At 39.2% G+C, this 21041-nt stretch overlaps 1 protein-coding gene across 1 annotated transcript; it reads right to left on the reverse strand.

Annotated features, from left to right (window-relative positions):
• Positions 1–396: 396 nt before the first annotated feature.
• LOC113331162 (E3 SUMO-protein ligase SIZ1-like) lies at positions 397–5823 on the reverse strand. Its single transcript, XM_026577913.1, has 14 exons — positions 5569–5823; positions 5202–5325; positions 4517–4583; positions 4135–4297; positions 3849–3983; positions 3567–3619; positions 3053–3140; positions 2855–2930; positions 2573–2646; positions 2307–2414; positions 1777–1938; positions 1539–1643; positions 1375–1455; positions 397–1264 (listed from the first exon to the last, which is right to left on the reverse strand). The coding sequence occupies exons 1-14, from the start codon at positions 5590–5592 to the stop codon at positions 416–418; spliced, it is 2109 nt and encodes a 702-aa protein (XP_026433698.1). The 5' UTR covers positions 5593–5823; the 3' UTR covers positions 397–415.
• Between the last annotated feature and the right edge of the window lie 15218 nt (positions 5824–21041).

Here is a 21041-nt window from a genome sequence, read left to right on the forward strand (position 1 = left end):
AACTTGGATGTTGCTCTTTAAAGGAAGTTACTTAATAATGCTTTTACTCTAGCTTGTGCGTCCAAGAATTGATGCCTTTATTTTGGTTGTTGGAAAGAATCCAATACCAAACAACCATGAATCAAGGGTTTCATTATGTGTTCCTTATTAATGTATTCCCTTCCGTTCAAAGTTACACATCATCTAGCTAAGTTCACCACCTTCTGTTGCAGCTAGCAAGCAACATTTCGATCACCCGGTGATTTTACTTGGTGGACCAAAGTTTACAGTCCAGCTTTACACATGGCTTTCGTAGGACCTATCACTTTACAATATTTTTTTCTTTTTTTGTTAAATTTTTATCTATTTTTTTAAATGTTTCAAAAAACATTTAAAAAATTATTTCCATATAAGACTGTTTCAAATTTCTGTAGAATTAAAATATAACAAAGGTATGGTCTTTCTCAAAGTCATCAGCTAGAATTGTTGTAGGTGAAGACCATTTTGTTCTTGCATACTTAGCTAAGGTATCTGCACAAGAGTTGGCAGTTCTCTTGAGCTTAACTATACAATCCTGGACAACATTACTTGTAGAAGTACCATTACTATTTAGAAGATCCAAAGCACTGTCAGTAATAGGACCTGGATCTTCAGGATACGAGACTGGACCTCCAAGAGAAGGAGCAGAGAAAGAAGTGCCACAGGCATTAGTCTGACCTGTTTCAAAGACAGCTCCATGGGAAATAAGATTTTCCATCTCTTCATCCGAGTCACTGAGAATGATGATATCTGCATTTCCTACAGGAGCAGATGGAACTTCATAGGCCGAGTCAAAGTTAGGAGAAACAGAATCAAGCTCACTGCCATCGTTGGCCAGGAAATCATGCCCACCAACGTCTCGATTAGCATTTCGATCATCAACGTCTCTAGCACTTCCAGTTCCACTGCTGCTCCTAAGAATGCCTCCTCCGCTATGAATATCGTATTTCTCTTTTAGCTGACTTTCAGGGGAGAGAGTTAGCAATTGAGGTTTCTTAACTTCCCATGTCCCGTTTGAATTCTTCTTGATTCTTAATTTAAAAGGGCTTTGTCCTTCCAAAGGTCCATGTTTGATCTGCTTTGAGTTCTCCAAGTCAGGTTTAATGTTTTTGCCAGTCTCAACGCAAAGAGAACCATCAGGGAAGTGCCACTGTGCAAGATCCAAATGCTCTCTGTCATTCTTCGCACGCCAAGAACCATCTGGCTTGACGTCTATCTCTGTAACATCTTCTCCACAACGACTCATCTGACAAACCATGAAATGTCAGTTGAAATATATTATGTCAAACTAAAGACACACAAGTGGCCTGGATAAAATCTGCAACGAAAAAACAGGAGATCAAGAGTAAGCAGTACCATGGCTGTGATGCGATTGAAATATGGGTCAATGATCATATGCTCCAAGGCGTAGTTTTTGAGGCAAATGGGGCACTGCCACTGGAAATAAAGTAGGCTTATTCAGCTTTTAACAACAAGACAAGCACAGAGACGGGAAAAAAGCAACCTATCATATTGCTTACCTTCCTAGACCGTTGGTTAAGTTCTACAAAAGTTTCAAGGTCAAAACATCCCATGTGAATACAAGGTTTGAACCTTCCCGCAGTCTTGGTTCTTGAACCACTCATCTGCCATCTCCAAACACATAAGCAGTTACGTAATTGTATATGTCCGCTTGAATATAGTCTATAACAATATGCTATGTAATTTAGCAATGTCAATTAAAGAAGCAAAATTTACGAATTTACTAGTGTTACTTACAGGACAACGCAAATTGACAGTAACTGAATCTGCAACAACTTCCAGATCACTATCACTATCTGCATTTTCCGCATCAATACCACCCCCTATGCAACGACAAACACGGGCATGTGCATGTTCAAAACGCTCACCATCCAGCTCTTTTGGTATTAAGTTGAGAACCTAGTGAAACGTATAATGGTTAATTAACCACTCGACTCAAGATGGAAACCTTTTTGAAGCTTGCAACCAATTAACCATTTAATCTAGCAAAGTACAACCCCATATCAATTTATTAAGTGATACTTTAGAGGCAGGGGGGCATGTTATGTTTACGTATTTAGATGATACTTCACATTTCTACCAAAGGTTCTATCAGGTGCCCTTATATCAAATATTATACTTCTAGGAAATTGTTAACATGGATATAAAAGGGTAGAAAATTAGAATTATTTCACCATTTCTTAATCTGTATGCAACAGGCAAAAGTATCATTTAAATTGATATAGAGGGAGTATCACTTAGGAGCATACCCAAAACAAAAGCCATACCTGCTGAACTGTTCGGCGCTTTGCAATTCTGATCCCCAAGCAGAAAATGCGAGCATCACATCCTGTCAAAGAGATCTTATTCATCCCCTCCCTCGTACATGTCGTAATCTAACAAGAAAGAATATGCTGTCAGGATAACCCTAATGAAGAAACTAACAACTTGCAACACTGACATTGCTAGCCAGCGGATAAAAGGAAGATACGAGAGAACTATCACCAAAGCAAGGAAACATAAGAAGCTACAGAAACTCAAGAAAGGGACTTACTGCATGACCATCATCACGGCCATTAGCTCCTAACAACTGAGAGCTCAGTCTATTGATACTCCGAACTGGCACACCTGTGAATGCAATGTAATATGAAGTATCGCTACTGAGTGAAGAACATACAGCAGGCGTAATGCAACCACCAGGGTTTCTGAGCCACAGAAGGCTGATGCAAAACCAATGTCCAGAGTGAATAACACAGTTGTGCTAAATTTTTACAGAATTGTTCGAATTAATCAGTAAATATGTTGACAATAACAGCATCAAAAAGAGAGCACATACCGTTAACCCGCAGATCTAAAATTTGGGGCCAATGCATCCTAAATATAACTTTATCATTGAGAAGCATACACCAGGCCTGAAGTAAAAGGGTAACATCGTACATGAATTTGCAGCCCATTGCAGAAATTTTCAATGGCAAACCATAGTTTCTCAAGTATAGTGGAATACCAATACCAAAAGAAAATAATAGAAACCAACCTGCACATCATATTCAGGTTTCTGTACCATATCTCTGTCTGCTCGTGTCAGTTGAAATGTCTTTTCTACATTCTGCATTGGATTTGTCCTGCAACACATTGCAGATTCTTTATTAAATCATAAATCTGCATGCCCAGTAGTGATTTCACAAGAAAAAAGGTGTATGCAAAAACGAAGACAATAACATGGATAACAGTCATGTTTATGCACACAAGTGTGTGTGTGTGTCTTAATGAAGATAGTCTCTCCCCATATGGATCTTATTTAGAAAAGAGCAAACAACACATTGCCCAATTTACTTATCATTAGGGATCTCTAGTTTGGAATGGCTACCAATTCTATAGGTTTTACCTTGACTTGGAGTTCTCAAAACCAATAGGATCAAGTATAGAATATATGACGAGTAATGACCACAAGATAATATGTAACAAGAATATGGCAACCCCATCTCCATAAAAATTCCAGTTCAGACATCAATGCGTAGTATAACAAAGATCAAAGTAAATCCACTCACTCATCAGTTGGAATACTCAAAGCAGTCAACTTTATAGGAGGTAGTGGATATGTCTGTCAGTCAAAACCTGTTTATTGAGAAAACTTAGCACATTCAGAAAATTAACTACCATCAAAGTGAAGAACTAAGGAACACTACCACGCTTGGATCATCAGAACTGTGTAACAAACTAGCCCTACCAGCAACCAAATGGGATGTTTGCCACAGGCAGATTACATACTAGAAACACAGTATAAATTAGGCTAGAGCAAAAAAGCTGACAAAACGGAAGTCATTGGTAACATACGGGTCAGCACGATCAATACGACATATTTCACAAAAAAATTGTGGTGGAATTGGTGGTACACGCTCCATGGGTTTATCTGGAAGAATAACACAACCAATATGTTGCCATACTTGACATCGTGGATCCTCGCACTGTAATAAGCAGAAGAAGATTGAAGGTAAAAGCAATTAATATAGCTCTAACACGTGAGGTTACTTGGATACGATCTAGATATAACACAATATATACATAGATGGAGCATCCAATATGGATACTAGAAAAAAAAATCATTAACTGAATTACCTGAATCATTGACTCCGTTTGCAACGAGCTTCCACAAGGACACTGAACCTTTATATCTATTTTACGAGAGTCAACCACTTGATCTTTGAACTTAGCAGCGTCAAATGATAAATCACTCTGTCCTTTAGAGGCTAAATCAGTAGCCCTGGAAGCCTGCATTTTCCTGCAAGGAGGAGAAAGATAATTAAGTTCGCATTAAAATGTATCCCAATGAGCATAAGAGAACATGGAACATTGTGTTAGGAAAATTGGTAACCTAGTTAATAAATAACTGCAATTTTCTATATACAGACACATACATTTCCGATACAAATAAAAACTCAACAAGTTCCACTTTCTTATCTTGTTACCATCATAGAAAGTTATTCGGAGAGAGGATCACCTGTAAGTGGCCTCAATTATTTTGGCAATCCCTTCTCTCCCAATTGAGTTCTTCTTAGACTTGGTAACTGCATAACATGAGCAAATATAATTAGCATAGACTCTTAATCCACTGTACAGACCGTCCAGAAACTGCTAGAGAATGTAGTGGAAGACCAGCCCTAACACCATCAACAAACGGAGTAGATGTTAGGTTAAATCCGATGGCTTTATCTCTTAAAATGACCGGCAAGGACAAAGACCATTCTAAATAATATACATAGTAATATACTGGATTCTCATTATTTCTTTACAAATCTGGCCAACACCAACATAACTTCATCCTTTTCGAATCATTTGCATCTTCTCCGTCCAACTCACTCAGGAAAATAGACAAGGTCAACATAAAAAGGATATAAAGAAACTTAAAAGAATAAATAGTTGGGTGTGCGAAGCTCCCAACTCAGAGCTAATGCTGACACCAATACCCTTGTAGAGCACCATCCTAAGTGGTTTAAAGTTTTCCAAAGAGTATTCATGAAAGCAAACATTTGTTTAAAAAGGTAAGTACGTAACATTAGCAATCTGGAGGTGTAGCTACACGCCAAAACAATGTGTTTTAAAAGAAAAGAAGACGACGCAATATGTAAAACGATGCATCTGTCTAACAACTACTAATCAAAAAACAACTGAGAAAAACTAATCACCTTGCTCATCTGTAATGGCAGCTAAAATTCTCTCCAATAATTCCTGCTTTCTTCCTTGGTTTCCAAGACCTAGATGGGTTAGAACATCCTTGAGCTCTTTAACCCGAAAACACCCCAACTTTTCCTGCAACAAAACACAGCTTAACAATCAAACACCTACTTGTCAAAACAACTAATAGCATTTTCCATGTAATTTGGTTTGTTGCTTTGCCCAATGTATCTATCAATACAAATCACTGGTTCAGTTAATTAATTTTATCAAAGCCTAGGAATTTAAAGTTTTAAGTGTCACAGCTACTACTGACCGATCAAAAAAAAAAGTGTCACAGCTACTACCAAATGTGAACAGCATACACAGCAAATATACCTTACAACTTAATACCAAATCCATTGTTTGAAGTTTCCAGAGCAGCAGAATCAGAGTTCTGGAGATCAAAATCCAGCTGAAACTCTCAGTTGGAAAAATCAACAATCTCAAAAACCCTAATATCAAATAGAATGATTGGGAAGAAACAGAACCGTTTGTTAACGAAGGTTTAGAAAGCCAAGAAAAGAGAGATAGATTTTAAGTCTGATACTTGAGAAACATACTCTCCCCAAAAATCACGATGAAATTTCCGGACGTAACTGGTTTTTATCAGATCATCTAGTTTAATCCGTCTGATCACGTCCGGGTTTGATAATGCAGTGTGTGCACAGTCACTAAAGTTTGGTGGGGACATCTAAGATCCTTTTGCTTCATGGGACCGTGCTCCGCGGTATGGTCTTTTTTTAGGTGATCTCATGTCTGTTTAGTTCTTTGGGAAAACGCATTTACTGTTTGGTTCATAATAATTCAAAAATATAAAATAGACCGAATTATCCTTCCGTGTTAACTTTTACTTATTTTCTTGTATCAGTTCATTCGTGAAAATGAACTCCTGTTAATTTCTACTTATTTTCTTATAGCAGTTCATTCGTGAAAATGAACTCCGGTTAATTTCTATTTATTTTTTCAGAAAACATATAAATCAGAGTTCATTCCAAAAATGATCTCCATATAAAAACCTAAAAAAACCAGTGTTCATTCCAGAAATGAACTCCATATAAAAACCTAAAAAAACAGAGTTCATTTCAGAAATGAACTCCATATAAAAACCTAAAAAAACAGAGTTCATTCCAGAAATGAACTCCATATAAAAACCTAAAAAAACCAGAGTTCATTCCAGAAATGAACTCCATATAAAAACCTAAAAAGACAGAGTTCATTCCAGAAATGAACTCCATATAGGGCTGCACAAAACCGACTCAACCCACCAACCCAACCCACACCCGCCTGAAATTACCCGGACCCGAGCCAAACCACCTAGGAGTGGCTCGACTATGGGTCACAGCATAAAAACCCATCGTATGGTGGGTCGACTGTGGGTGAAAGCTTCCCTCACTCGACCCAGTCCACCCACCCACCTAAATATTTCTAAGTTAATGCTAACCCTTAGATTACCTATCCTAGATGAACCACAACCGTTGAAGTAATGATATATAATGCCTAAACCTAATCATCGCTAACTTCTCTTCATTGAAGTTAACATCCTAGCTTTACCACTTTGCATGCAGTTTGCAACTTTGCACCAACTTCTTACTTCTCTGGATTTTAATTGTCTACACTCGACTTGGGGTTAGCTTTTTAATAAAATCTATTACATCGAATTTGTAAGAGTCTTCGTTATTTGTATACAGGTAAGTTCAACAGTAAGATTATAAGTCTGTAACTGTAATGTAATGTTCATTGTATTTTATGGTGGGTAACCCACCATCCACCCGACCCAACCCACCGTAATATGGGTCGGGTGAAAACCGACCCATTGTAATGTTGGGTTGGTTGTGGATGAAAACTTCTGTTACCCACCATCAGTGGGTTGGGTGGTGGGTGAGGCCAAAACCGACCCAAACCGACCCATGTGCAGCCCTAACTCCATATAAAAACCTAAAAAAATAGAGTTCATTCCAGAAATGAACTCAAATAATCAGATCGAAAAACAAAAAAAAAATGATGAAAAAAAAACATAGATCTACAAGAAATCATCATCGTATTATATTCATCTTCATTGTGTTCATCGTCTCCATTATCTTCATCTTCATCGTTTTTATCGTCTCCATCATCGTCGTCTTCATCATCTTCATCGTCTCAACCATCTTCAACAGCAGCAGAGAAGAAAAATACACAAATCTTCATCATCTTTAAAAACTGCAAAATCAATCTCGTAATCGTCAAAATCAAGCTTTATAGATCTGTAAATAAATCTTCATCAACGTCTTCACCAGCGTCTTCATCATCATCATCATCGTCGTTCTTCATCATAAAGATCTTCATCAAAACAAAAGAAGTTGAAAAACAGAGAGAAAAGGTAGATCTAGAAACAAGAGAGAGAAAAGAAAATGATTTCCTTTCTCTTATTAATTGAGTATATATATGGTACACCAAAAGGTTATTTCTGCCACTTTAAAAAGAAAATTACATCATCCATGACATCATCCCGCTTGGGTATTGTTCACCCCAGGACCAAACCATAATTTTTAAGATCAAACTATAATATATTTTTTCAAAAAGGACCAAACAGACAGTTGACTGAGTCAAAAGGACTAGACTCTCTCTAATATATTATTATTAGGACCAAATGGTATTTCCTACATGTCGATATTGTATTGCCAAGCCACCAAACAGACTAATATCCGCCGGTGATTTTGTTAATAAAAATGAAAGTCTATACTGACAATGAAGACTCTAGTCAGCGACGGAAGCAAGATTGAAAGACCGGATGGGCTAAATTACTCTATGGGCTAAACATTAAATTCCTATGGGGCCTATTATATTTTTTTTTTCCAAAAAATACACATGAAAAATTGATTTTTGGGTGTTTTTTTTAAGATTTGGGGGTGGCTTGAGCACCCCTAAGCCACCCCCAATACCGTCCCTGACTCTAGTAGTGATGATTAAGAAGTGGGTGCATCAGATTATCATGATTTTGATCCTACCGATTTGTATTATTTGTTGAATGAATAAGACCATATCAACCAAAGCATGCTTAAGGATTGTTAGAGCATAGCTTGGTTGACCCACCAAGTGTTGGTATGTCAAGTTTGGTTGTCGTATTTTAGTGAATCAAAACTCATTTAAAGAGTCGCTTGATTACATACTAGAGTCAACTTCGTATAGGTTAGCTTGAAAATGTTAGGATATGAGACTTACAAGTATTATATGAAGACTTGAAGAATGTGAAGAAGTATGGAGCTACAACGACAACATCATCCTTCCTCTTGAGGTTAGTAATATTTGACTTGAACTGTTTCTTTCCCTAGCGTATCTTTCAAGTCGTGCATAATGAAAACATAACTGCGAAGATGTGTATGAAACTCTAATTAGACATAGTATTAAGGAATACAATACGAGGTTTATTGCTTAACCATTAAACTTTGTATATAAGACGTCGACATGATCATATGAATGATATTGTGATTATGTATGGGTATGAGTGAAGATTTCATCCTAGGAAATAATCTTTTTTACATTCGTTTAAAGGAAGTAAGTTCATAAACTTGTTTTGTGAATCGAAAGGGAAATCACTAGGCTTATTGGTATTATTATTCATTGCAAATCTATTTTGAATTACCAATATATGTTTGGTATAACCGCTCATAAACTTGTTTATGTATCTTGGTAAAACTATTCACAAGGCCTGACTTATGTATTGGTATGACTTTTATTAGTGAAACCGATCTTAAGTAATCACTCAAGATGGTATGATCGATGCCTTGTAGATAACAACTTTTATCTAGTCATTGGGGAACCGATCCTAGTAATAGGTGCAACAAATTTGCAAGAGGGAATCGATCCTTGTAAGAGGTGCAACACATTTTTAGTAGACGGGGGAACCGATCCTATGAACATGTGCAACAAGTTTGTAATTTTGGGGGAAACGATCCTATGGATATGTGCAACCGAATACAGGTAGTTACCATAAGTTGTAGGGAACCGATCCTAGTACCTAGTCAACCGAATTTTGGTAACTAGCGTGACTATGCACAATACTTACATGGAGGTAGAACCTAACTTGTTTTGGTAGAACCGATAAACCTATAATTGGTGATTTGATAGGATAATCAATCACATAGTTCTTGGAATTCAAACGAACCAATTCTAAACTTGTTTGGAAGTGTAGCAAATCATTTCCAAGATTGTAAGTATGAAAAAGGACTTGCAAAGTAAAGATGTCGACATAATTTGAACATGTGCAATAACTCTTATCATTAATTGTTCAAAGATATTCCTTAATAGCTAAAGGAGAATCACAGGATCGAAATAAATTGAGAATCTTTTAATTAAGGTTTCTTAGTTTTTATATGCTATTTAATCTCCAGCAATTAAATGCATATCTTTAGAAAATAATAATTAGTAATGTGCATTTACTGATTATAGATTTTTCTATTGGGATTTCGGTCAATATTTGGACAGTGCATTTTCAGGAATTATGAAAACCGATTTTGTGTTTATTGCATATCTTTGAGAATATTCGGTTTTGGAAATTCCTTGGTGTCCAAACTTGCTTGTCTATAAATATTGAAGTTTACATTTCTAGCAAATTAATCCTCATAGCCAGCAAAACTACCTAGTTGTGTTGTTACTGGTGGATCCGCCTATTCGGAGAGGAAAGTAACCTAATTATGCGTAATCTGTTACGGCCGCTCAGTTTAAAGACTTCTTTGGGATTGAGAAGCTCTATTAGTACCGTTGGTGGGAAACTAGATAATTGCAGTTTATTATTAGTTTTCGATTGATTTGATTGACTAACGATTGTTGAACTTTGATTGCACCTAGTTTGTTTATGCTTGAGAATATTCTCTTCTGATATAAGATTTACTCAAACTAGGTCGAAGTTTCGACGGGGATCTTTAGACTGTTTGTAGTTCTAAAGACGTCTTGTGATAATCAAACGTTAACAGACTCCGTTTTGTGTGTGATTGATCACAAGAGATTCAAGTTGATTGTGTGCAGGTACTGATTGAATATTAAAGAAGAATTGAAGACAAGAAGACTTTTTGGGTTCATAAACTTTGGTGTACACAATACTTGTTTCGGCTGGAAAGGGATCCAACTATTACCGGTTTATCTTTGTGATAGATATTGGATTGATTAGTTGAGTAGATCGACATCAATACACTTCTTTGTGATTAATTGTATTGATTGCATAGTCTAACAGTTACTTCGGTGATTGTTGAGAGATTGATCTGAGGACCCGACAAAGGAGTTTATTGGTTAAATGGAAGAGCCTTTGTAAAACTCAAATCACGTTGTTTGAAAAGAGTTGTTACCGAACAGATTTGTTGTTCTTTTACAATTTGGAATACGAACCAAAGGAATTGTTCCAAGTGCGTGACTTATTAATAAGTTGGAGGCGCGGGGATACTGAGGAAACTAGGTGAACTATAGGTTTAGTTGCTTGGTCTCAACTATACGGAGTTGGTTTGATTTTGTATATCGGCTTAATTCTGAGAGTATTCAATTCTGGAGGTCCCAGGGTTTTTCTGAATTTGCGGTTTCCTCGTTAACAAAATCTTGACGTGTCATTTACTTTTATTTTCCGCAATTATAATTGTTGTTATTATAATTTAAAGTAAATTACACAAACGTTAATTCCTATTTTACTTGATAGACAATCTCTAGAGTTTGGTTAAGTCTGAACCTATTATCAAGTAAACATACTTCGTTGTTTTATTGTCTCGATCTTGTATCCATAGTCAATCACACAAGTTATCTTGTTGTCGTACTGTCTCGATCTCGTATCCATAGACGATCACACAAAGTGTGAGACGATTAGTTGTATTGTCTCGACTCAGTCTATAAACAATCACTTTCGGAGAAAGGACTTATAGGTGGAAAAGTTTTAGATTGAGGTATATTTGGGTACCCTCGTCTTCTCAATTGGTATCAGAGCAGGCAAACACGAAAAGATCTAACAATCTGTGTTTGGTGCGATCCAACCTATAAGAAATTGAACCCATGACTGAATCAGTTAACGTTATGCAAGAGTATGAATACTCAAAAGTTGAAGATGTTACCACTTCGTTAACTCATGATCCAGGAGTTGCGGAAACATCTGTGTCGTCCTCTGATGGTAAAGAAGATGTTGATAAAGAGTTGGTAAAACTCCTAAAGCCTATAAAATCTCTGTATACTAAAGTGTTAATATTAAAGACAGAGTCAAATCTTCTTAAGAATGAGATCAGAGATAAAAACATTCAACTGAATATTCTAGCCAAAGAGAGAATATTAAAGACAGAGTCAAATCTTCTTAAGAACGAGATCAGAGATAAAAACATTCGATCATCTACCTTGTCGCTTAAAACTCCCCGGATTCGCGTTTTCGTTCAAATATACTCCTTATTGCGAGACACTCTACGGTTGGGTGCCCCATCCTCCTGTGATAATGACAGTATCTTGCAGCATCTTTATTCATTTTGTTGATATCTATCACTGTTGGGGGTAGTTGGACCTCTCCCCTGGCGACCCATTGATTCAGGATCACAATTGTTTGTTCCCTCCCATATGACAACGGAGGAGGAGGGGGTCTTGAATCTTTTCTGGTCCAGCTGCTTCTTTTTTGGGGAGGGTCACTCATTTGTTGTCGGTTTCCACTTTCATTAATATTAGGCATCGGGTTATAGGGGATTACAGACGTGGTACTTACCGTGTAGCGCCAGTTGAGATGTGCAGGCAACTCTTCTATGCAGTCGGCAATTCTTTCAGCTACTTCTTCCAGTTCAACAAAAGTCTGGAATCTGAAATTGATCAAACTTCCTTTGAAGGATTGCACCATTCCTCGTACGCATATTTCTACGAGCTCTTTCTCACTGACATCCTCATGGCAATCCAATGTCAACCTTCGGGCATGATATATTTTTCTACTTACTCGCCCATCCTATGACCATTTTTACTCAAGTCTATTAGCGTAATCTTCCGCTTAGTGGAGTAGAACTTTCATAAGAACAACGAGATCATGGTTATCCAAGAGTCTATGCTTTCCGCCTTCAAGTTATCATACCAAGTAAATGTCGTTCATGTAAAAGACTTAGGGAACTCCCTTACACATAGCTTTTCGTCAGAGGCCCTGTCGTTCATAACTGAAAGGAATTGACTAAGGTGCTCCCGCGCGTTTCATTCTCCATCGTACATTTTGAATTTAGGAGGGACATAATCTTCAGTATATTGATACTCTCAGATGTTTATTGGGTACGGGATGTTTGTTTGATGGTGATAATCTTGTTTCATGATGTGGTAATTTTGCTCCAAGTGTCATACCATCTCCTCCCGTGTAGTTGCTGTCTTCTTAGTGTTCTGATGTCTTTCTGTCTCCACTGCTTTTCCAGAGGTGTTTTGTCCTGATATTACAGCTTTTCATATCCATTCTTCTAATGCCCGTCTCTTTTGTGATCACTCTTCTAATTCTCTCCACATATCTTGCATGTCCGGGGCCGCAGATTTCGATTGCCGAGCTGTTTGTGTGCTCTCCTCGCGTGTGATGCCTATTTCCCTATTTTGGGGGACGCTTCCTAGCTGTCCATCGAGTGGCACATCTTCTTCACTATCCCCATACTCTATTTTTGCTTCATCCAAGTTGATGGGACGACTGGTTGGTTGGTTGGCACGAGCCTCCGGGTGTGGTCGTGTTGATACCGGAATTCTCGTTAGGTCTTATCCGTCCTAGTGCACCAAGATGACCTCACTTTTCTTAGAATAGTATGAGGGAGAGTTGTCTTTCCATTGTACCTTGTCCTTTCTTATATAGACTTTCCAAAATCCCCTTATTTTTATGACATCTTGCCATGTGTCCTAGACCTCGTTAATTACTATTAATGCCATCCCTTCTCTAATATGGCCTTCTTATTTCTTGTTAATCCCTTCATTGTCCCTTCCATCGTATGAACACTTCTTTGTTGGACTTGGGCCTCAGTCCCCAAGTCCCCATGTTTTGTGTGACCTTTCCCTTCTTTGGGGAACCCCATCCTAGTTAAGGAAAATTATTTTTCATGTATCAACATTAGTCCCCTTACTATGAGGTTAATCGTAATATAACCTTATAGTCATTATCTGGACATCTTCCCTCTTGGCGTTCGTGGGCGAAGTTTAAACTCCTCCTAGCACGATCTCTTCAGTTCCTTATTAATTATCGTGTCTGTTTGTGCAACTGCCGCCTTTATGCCTGCAGATTCCCTATATATATGAGCCCTCCAATTTACTTGTTTCTTTCATTTCTTTTACCATTCACCTTCTCACATATCATACCCATACACGCTCCATGTCCAGTAGTTCTTCTAATGGTAGCTCCTCCGACGAGTCCGGCGAATCAGAGGAAGTAAAGAGCGAGGACTTGGAAGAGAGCGGTTACTCAGAAGAGCAGGAGGTTCATTTACCTCCCCCCGTTGATGGAAAATCCTATACACTCGCGAAGTTCACCGGAACCCCTATATTAAAGCGCACGCTGAAATTGAAAGAGTTCCGCGGGGACAGACGCGCGATGCCTCTAGATGATAATCTCATTCCTCGTCTTTTGAATCCCCCGGTGCTGCCTTACCCAACCACCCCTGGGTGGCTTATGTGCCCAGAGCCGGCGGATATGGTTACTTTTCCGTTTAAAAGGGTACCCCGCATGGATATCCATCATGGTGATTATGAGATCCCAGACATTGACACCCGATCTACATTGAAAACTCCCCCGATATGGACACATTGGGTATCTTATATTCGTGATAATCCTGACCACGCGGCCATACTTCGCATGGCTGGGATCAATGAGGCTATAGATTCTTATCTTCAACGAGAAGTAGAGAGATGCAAACGCGACATGACGCGACTTTTCTGCCGCTGGGTATCTCCCGTTCATACCCTCCTTACGGCATGGGGAGAAGCCACTGTCGTTTTAAAGGATGTCGTCGCACTCACTGGCTTACCTCTTCACGGGACCCATTCTTACGATGAGCCAGCCGTCTATGAAGCGCTTACCCCGGCTGACCGGGTTCTGTGGGGTTATTTACTAGACTGCAAGGATTCTTCCCGGGTTGAACTGGTACGAAAAGACAAGGCATTGACCCAAAAATGCGAAACGAAGAAAGTCGTCGTCACAGAGGGAAAAACTGTGGGCGCGAACAAAGCGGGGTCCTCGGCTGTTGTCAAAGGGAAAGTCGCGCTTGTTGAAAGTAAGAAAAGGAAGAACGCTCAGATCCCTCCCTCGGGGGAGCGTCTACTTAGTAGCTCATTCCGTGCATATGAATCAATTCACGGTCCTAAAGCTTTGTCCGTTGCACCTGACTCTGAATGGGTTTCCAAGGATATCAAGCGCGCGTCTTTTCCTCTTTGGATCCGATTTTGGTCCCCGCGATTGGTAGAGGGAAAGGTTCTTCCCCCGGAGAGCAAGGAGCCTGATCCACGTGCTGAGCTGGGTGATTTTATTCTTCTTTGGCTCTGTCGCGACGTATTCGAGTACAATCCTCAGGACACGATAAAGAATGAGCTGGTTCTAATGGTGGTTCTATTGTCCCACGGTGTTTCCTTTCCTCTCGCTCCTATGTTTTTGGGCGGCCTATACCGACACTTGGATTTGTTTTTCCAGGATCTTCAATCGGTGGGGTCGGCCCACAAGGTCGAGACCTATATTCCTGCCTCCTTCATGCTTGCTTGGTCTTGGGAACACATTACTCCATATGCCCCTGATCCCCATGAATTGGAAATCCGCCGCGAAGAGGATGTCGACCAAGACAATGGCTCGGTGAAAAAGTTTCCAGTTGATTACAGTTATCTCCGCATGGCACTCTGGCGAAAGAAGGGGAAAGTACCGAAGGGCGATATAACGCGGTTCTTAGACACGACTAAAGATTTTGAGCCATTCCCCTATCATGACGATCGATCCGGTCCGGCCCACTACGACTTTACTGCACCCTTTGACAAGGATTTGAATTCGACGCAGTTATTATCGGAATCAGACTTTGACTCGGTGATGGCGGTGTTACCTGGCTATCTTCCTGGTTTTCATGCTAGTAAATTTATATCCGTGTCTTACAACCTCGACCGTGTGGCTCGTCAAGTCGGATTTGACCAAGGAGTCCCTCTTAGATTCCCCCCTCCGGAGAGCACGGACACCTCAGACATCATTGCTAGTTTCAACCGCTATGTCTTCAAAGGATCGGTGCGCTTGGCCGATCGGGGGATTAATTTCTCGTCCAAGCATCCTCTTCCGGACCGACCTCGACAGTTACTGAAGGTGCCCAAAATTATCAACTTTTGATGCGATGTCGCGCTTTGAATTTCCCTTTGCGGGAGCGAATTCCCTCTAAAGACTTGTCTTACCAAGACCTTAAAGCACTCCACGCATCGGGGAGGATTAATATTGATGATTCCATAGAAATGGCGCATCATCTTCCTCCGGGCACCAAGGGCCGCCCTTTGGAGCTTATCGTGACTTCTTGGGACCCTCCTGAAGGTTGTGATCCCATTCGGCCGAAAAAAGAGACGAAGTTTTTCAATCGCAAACCCCCTCGTTTGAACGTATCCAAGTCGTCTCCGAGTTCTTTGGCAGCTCAGGTATTATTAATAGTTTATTATTCTTAGTATCTGGTCCCCTTCATACTCCTTTTTTTTTTGAAACCAATCTGGACGCTGAAAGGCGCCTGGATCAATTGTGTTCTCGGGATGCTCCCCCTTCCAGTTACATGGGATGGAAACCCCCCGTCTTACTGTATATATGAATATTTGAACATGCCTGAGCGTGACTGGTCCGAGAAGATCCTTGCTAAAAAAGCTAGGGCGTGAAGCAGCAAAATTTTTAGATCATCCTTTGTGCCCTTGTTCCTCCGCTAACGTGTCTCTCTTGCAATTTGGACAGTCTCGTCAAAGGGGGGTATCGCAACCTTATCAAGGTGCCCTCAAGGATCTCAATCCCTCTTTTGCTGATCAGCTGAACAATCTCGGAATTAGTTTGTCCGAGGGTGGCGGATGGGTCTCGCCGCATCTTAATGTGTTATCCGTCCACCCTCCTCGGGCTTAGAATGTTCGTGCTAGGGGTGAGGTTACTGTATCTCCCAATGCTGTCTTGGAATTGATGAGCCCATCTGGGTCTAATCGGTCAGTGTTTGGTGGGTCCTCATCCCACGTGGTAGTCCCCACAGGTGGTTTTCAAGGTGACTAATATTCTGTCTGAATTCATCAATGTCTCTCTCTCCTATTTTTTTTATATAAATTTGCACATTTGTTCGCCATGTTACTCACTTTTGAATTTCCAGGTGCTGCTAGTGATCCAAGATCGTCTTCTGGTTCCTCTTTATCCCACGAAAAGGATATTGATCCTATGCCACATCAAGCCGCATCCGAGGTTGGTATAGAAACTTAATATGTACATGTTCGTATCCCATCATTTCTTGAAACCCGCGTCCTTGACTAAAGCTTGATTTTGCTATTAGATCATGGGTAGTAATCGTAAGGCAAGGAGCAAACCCGAGACCCCTGGTGTGGACGCCAGGCGACGCATAGGTGTTGGTGGTAATAGTGGTTCCAAGCGCGTTCGTAAGGACCACGGTGAATCTCAGACGGGCGTGCCCCCTGATACCCAAACAGAAATTCCCCTCGTGGCGTCGGCCGCGCAACTCCAATTTCCTGTGGTGGTGGATGTTGTCGCGGCTGGGGTCGACCCCGCCACCCATACTTTAGTTTATGGGTTTTTGGGTTCCTTCATTTTTTGCTGACGCTTACAAGGACATTGTGGAGCGGTGATAGACGCATTTATGTGTCTATTTTGTTCTCAATGTTCTGTATTGTTAGACTCGATTAAGTACTTATTGTGTTATTTTGTGTTCTTGTAGGAAATTTTAGAGAAATAAGCCCTTGCGGCGAAATGGGCTCAAAAGCAGTGTTTTACACCCCGGAGAAATGTACCGTAGGCACCCCAGAAATGCACCGTAAGCGTCCCAGAAATGTCCCGGAGGAACCCAGAAAAATTACTATTTCCACCCCAATTGATATTCGCACCCCAGCACTCTGGATAAGGGGCACCTTCTTCAACAATTTGAATTTGTGTTTTTGGCGGGAAATGAAGTTTTCAACTGGCAGAATTTTGATTGTCAAAATGAATGGGTTAGAGTGCGATTCAATCGCTGAAAACTGGCACCTTCTTGTGTGACGCTTCCTGTAGGTCGCACATTAGCTGTTTACACCCTTTTTTCTTCTTCTCATCATTTGTAAACCATTTTTGATCCATAATAAATTATTTTGAGAGCATTTATACTATGATGAGCTAACTCCCTCGTAACCAAGGCAATGAAGGAAGCTATTCACGCAACATAAATGGGTAACTATTTCATTTAGTTATATAATTCACCTAATCGCTTCTTTTGCAGAGTTTTAAATTGTTTGAATGATTGTCTTGATTATTTGTTATTCAGTTTGATAGGTTAGGCTTGGTTTAATCTCTTGATAATCTATGCTTAAGGTTTACAAATAATGTTTGAGAATCTGTATGATTGATAGTGAATTAAAGATAAAAGAGGACTTAAGAATTGAATAGAGTTTTGAAATATTTATCATTCAATTTTGCATAATAGTGGAATCTAGTGTCTTGGTTACCTCTCGCACCCATTGTTAATAATTTTGTATATAATTTTATTAAACCTTTAAATTTAATCTTCACAAGTCTGAGAGTTTGAACCTCATTACTACAACTTCATCAAAAAACTATAATCATTTTGGCGCCGCCAACGTGGATTTGTGCTTAGGTAGAATTTTTAGGTTTTTATTATTTTTTTTACTATTATTTGTTCCTTTTTACGTTTGTTTTTGTGTCTTTGATTTAAAGGTTCGAAGTGGAATACTAAGGACTTTGGAACAAAAAGCTTAAATCTAAAAGCTAAAAGAGAAGAAAAAAAAGATATAATTTTTTTTTAGGATTTGTAAATAGGCTTTGTTTTTTATAATTTTTATAATTTTTGGACTTTTTATTTGGACTTTATTCTGGACAATTGGACTTTTTTTTTAACCCTACGGAAGGGTATTATTATTAAAAAATTTTTTTTATATAAACTGTGTGCAGGGAAGGACGAAGATTACTATATCGTCTCGGCCCCTCGGGTTCGTACATGACATAGGAGTCGTGGCCCGAGTCGACTTCAACGGTTCATCCCCCGTCTGGTACGGGAGGTAAGTCCATCGAAACACTCGCGAATCTCCTGCCAGCGGGTTTACTGTGTTCCTTAATTGAGGACGAATTTGGACTGTTTTTAAATTCCTAGTAAAGGGAAAGGCCTGGCCAATACAAGATAAGGGTTCGGATTTCATCACCGCTCCCTTCTTGCCCGCCTTAGGTAAACGAAACCTAACGCGAACCCAAGCTTTAAAATTTGGAATAGAACGATACCGATAGGGTAACGAGCTTAATAGGAAACTCGTTCGAAAAATATTGGTTGCTCTTTAAGCACACTTCAAAGTTCATGATGGTTTCTGTGAGTTGAATGCGTGACTGCGCCGCCTTCTAATGCGGTGAGGCCTTGGGTATCAAAGCTCTACTAAGCTTCCCTCGCCTCGATTCAACTTAAATTAGCTCAGATTGATTCCAGAGGGGTGTGCTCAAATTGTAACAAATTCCTTTTCGAAGGAATAAAAGCTGGTCTAGAAAACAATCTAAGTGAAGCCATCATGCTTTTTGTTTGATAGAAATCTTTAGGTTTATTTTGGTAGAGTCGAGTCGGCCTTGTTTGTGGTTGTGTAGAATTCCCTTGCAATTAAGAATGTCGAACTGGTATGATAGAAGCCAATACAATGAGTATCGACTTGAATTTGAATATGGACATCATCAGTTTTATGACCATGGTGGGAATAGTAGTTTGGAACGCCAACCTTTTCAAGGTTATGGTTCATACCATGGTGAGCCCAATTACTATCCACACGCGAATTGGTCTTACGAGCAAGAAAATCAGGAACACTGTAGTACTGGTTACTCGTTTTTGGAAACTAGTCCTGATTATGATATTTCTGAACCTGTTCAATTTCTAGAAGAGACCCAACAACGGATTGAAAGGACGTATAAATATTTAGTAGCAATGAATAGTTCAAAAGAAGAGTGTACACGATATTCTGAGATGATAAACGAGAGAGGTGAACGTATAAGTGTTATGCTCAGTGAAATTCAGGCACGTCTAGAGGCAGAAAATGAACAGTTGGCTAATGCTGCTCGAAATAATCTAAATTTCCAAAATAGGGTTTCTAATTCTACCCTTGATATCAATAGTGAATATTTTCCTAATTTAGAGGACGAGGTTAGAATTGGTAACACTACTTGTTTTGATAAGGTTCGATCATTTTCATGTTATTATAGTGATGATTATGATGAGGATAGTATTGATGAAGAACATGAAATATGTAGGCATAGTGATCAGGAATTTGTTACTCCGATTGAGATTTATAATGATAGTGTTGTTTCTAATACAAATCCAAATAATTTTAATAATTATTCACCTATTCAAAAGGATGTGGATTTGACTAGAGATACCACCGTTTTAGACGATGTAGTTCATGATCCTTTAGCCTGCAGTATGTTGGATAATCCATTATTTGATGTGCCTATCAGTGAATCGGAGGAGGTAACTATGATTAAAACCTTAGTTTATGAGCCTTTCTCTGATAATCCTTTATATGATTGTGATGATGGTTTAGAGGAAAGAGTTTACCCTGAGAATACTGTTTTAGAATCTAGTGATTTAGAAACACTAGTCTTAGAAGATGATAAACTCGTAGAAATGAGTGAGGATGAACCCAACTTAGAAGAATCTATTGACCATTTCCAGGAATCTGATGACCTAGAAATTAGGGAAGTTGTGACTAGTCTTTCTAGAGACATAGAAAACTCTAAGTTTGGGGGTGATTATCATTCTCCGTGTGCTTTAACTCTTAGAAAGTACCCTCCTGTAGGACTTGACATTTGTGCCTCAACCATCTTACAAGATTATCTTCATACACGTTTTCCCGAACCTAATGATGTCCAGAAAGAAGCTCAGTTGTTAGAAACCCATCCTCTGGTTGATGTGGTTAACCCAGGCTATGATACCAAGATTGACTTTGTTTTCCCACCAATTGTGGGAACTTTTGATTTTAAGATGTGTCGGTTATTAAGTTTTGAGACTAAACCTAATCACTTTAGGATATTAGGGTCGACACATTTTCTTAAGGAAGACCACCTCTTTCACTGTGGTCAACTATGTAAGTCATATCTGATTGACTTAGAGGATCCGCAATTATTTAGGTTATTACTTCGTGATTCTAAGTTCGTATTTGAGTTTTTACAGACTCTAATACCTAGTGATTCGGATCCCATCTATGAAGAAACGCAGCCAATGAAAATATTCTATTTAGACCCTTTCATAGAACCTGAACCTGAACCGCAATTAGCGATAGTTTTCAGGAAACTAGGTAAGGGCATGCTTTTCTTGTCCATTTTCTTGGTTCACTGCAGTTTCCTATGGTCAGCTTTTTTTGGTTTTGAAGACCCACAGTTATTTCGACTGTTACTTTATGGTTCGAGTTGACCAATCCTTTTCTAAGTCTGGCTGAAGACTTTAAACTTAGCACTTCTTGGGAGGTAACCCAATATCATGCAACACAGTAATATCCTTCCTTAACTCTTTTGCTTCAAATAGTAACCGTTTCTCCTTGTTCATGCTTTTAATTTCATCTTTAGAACATTGAGGACAATGTTAGATTTAAGTTTGGGGGTATGGGAGAAACTTTTTAGTTGCAATTATTAAACTCCAGAGCCTAGAAATTTATGC

The sequence above is a fragment of the Papaver somniferum genome, unplaced genomic scaffold (genome assembly GCF_003573695.1).
Source record: "Papaver somniferum cultivar HN1 unplaced genomic scaffold, ASM357369v1 unplaced-scaffold_125, whole genome shotgun sequence".
In the NCBI taxonomy this organism is placed as follows: domain Eukaryota; kingdom Viridiplantae; phylum Streptophyta; class Magnoliopsida; order Ranunculales; family Papaveraceae; genus Papaver; species Papaver somniferum.

Coding starts and splice junctions, on each gene's coding strand:
- LOC113331162 (XM_026577913.1), bottom strand. CDS start 5,592: ATGGATTTGGTATTAAGTTGTAAG. Junction 2,415..2,572: donor GCCGTGATGATGGTCATGCA/GTAAGTCCCTTT, acceptor CTTTCTTGTTAG/ATTACGACATGTACGAGGGA. Junction 1,265..1,374: donor TCAATCGCATCACAGCCATG/GTACTGCTTACT, acceptor ATGGTTTGTCAG/ATGAGTCGTTGTGGAGAAGA.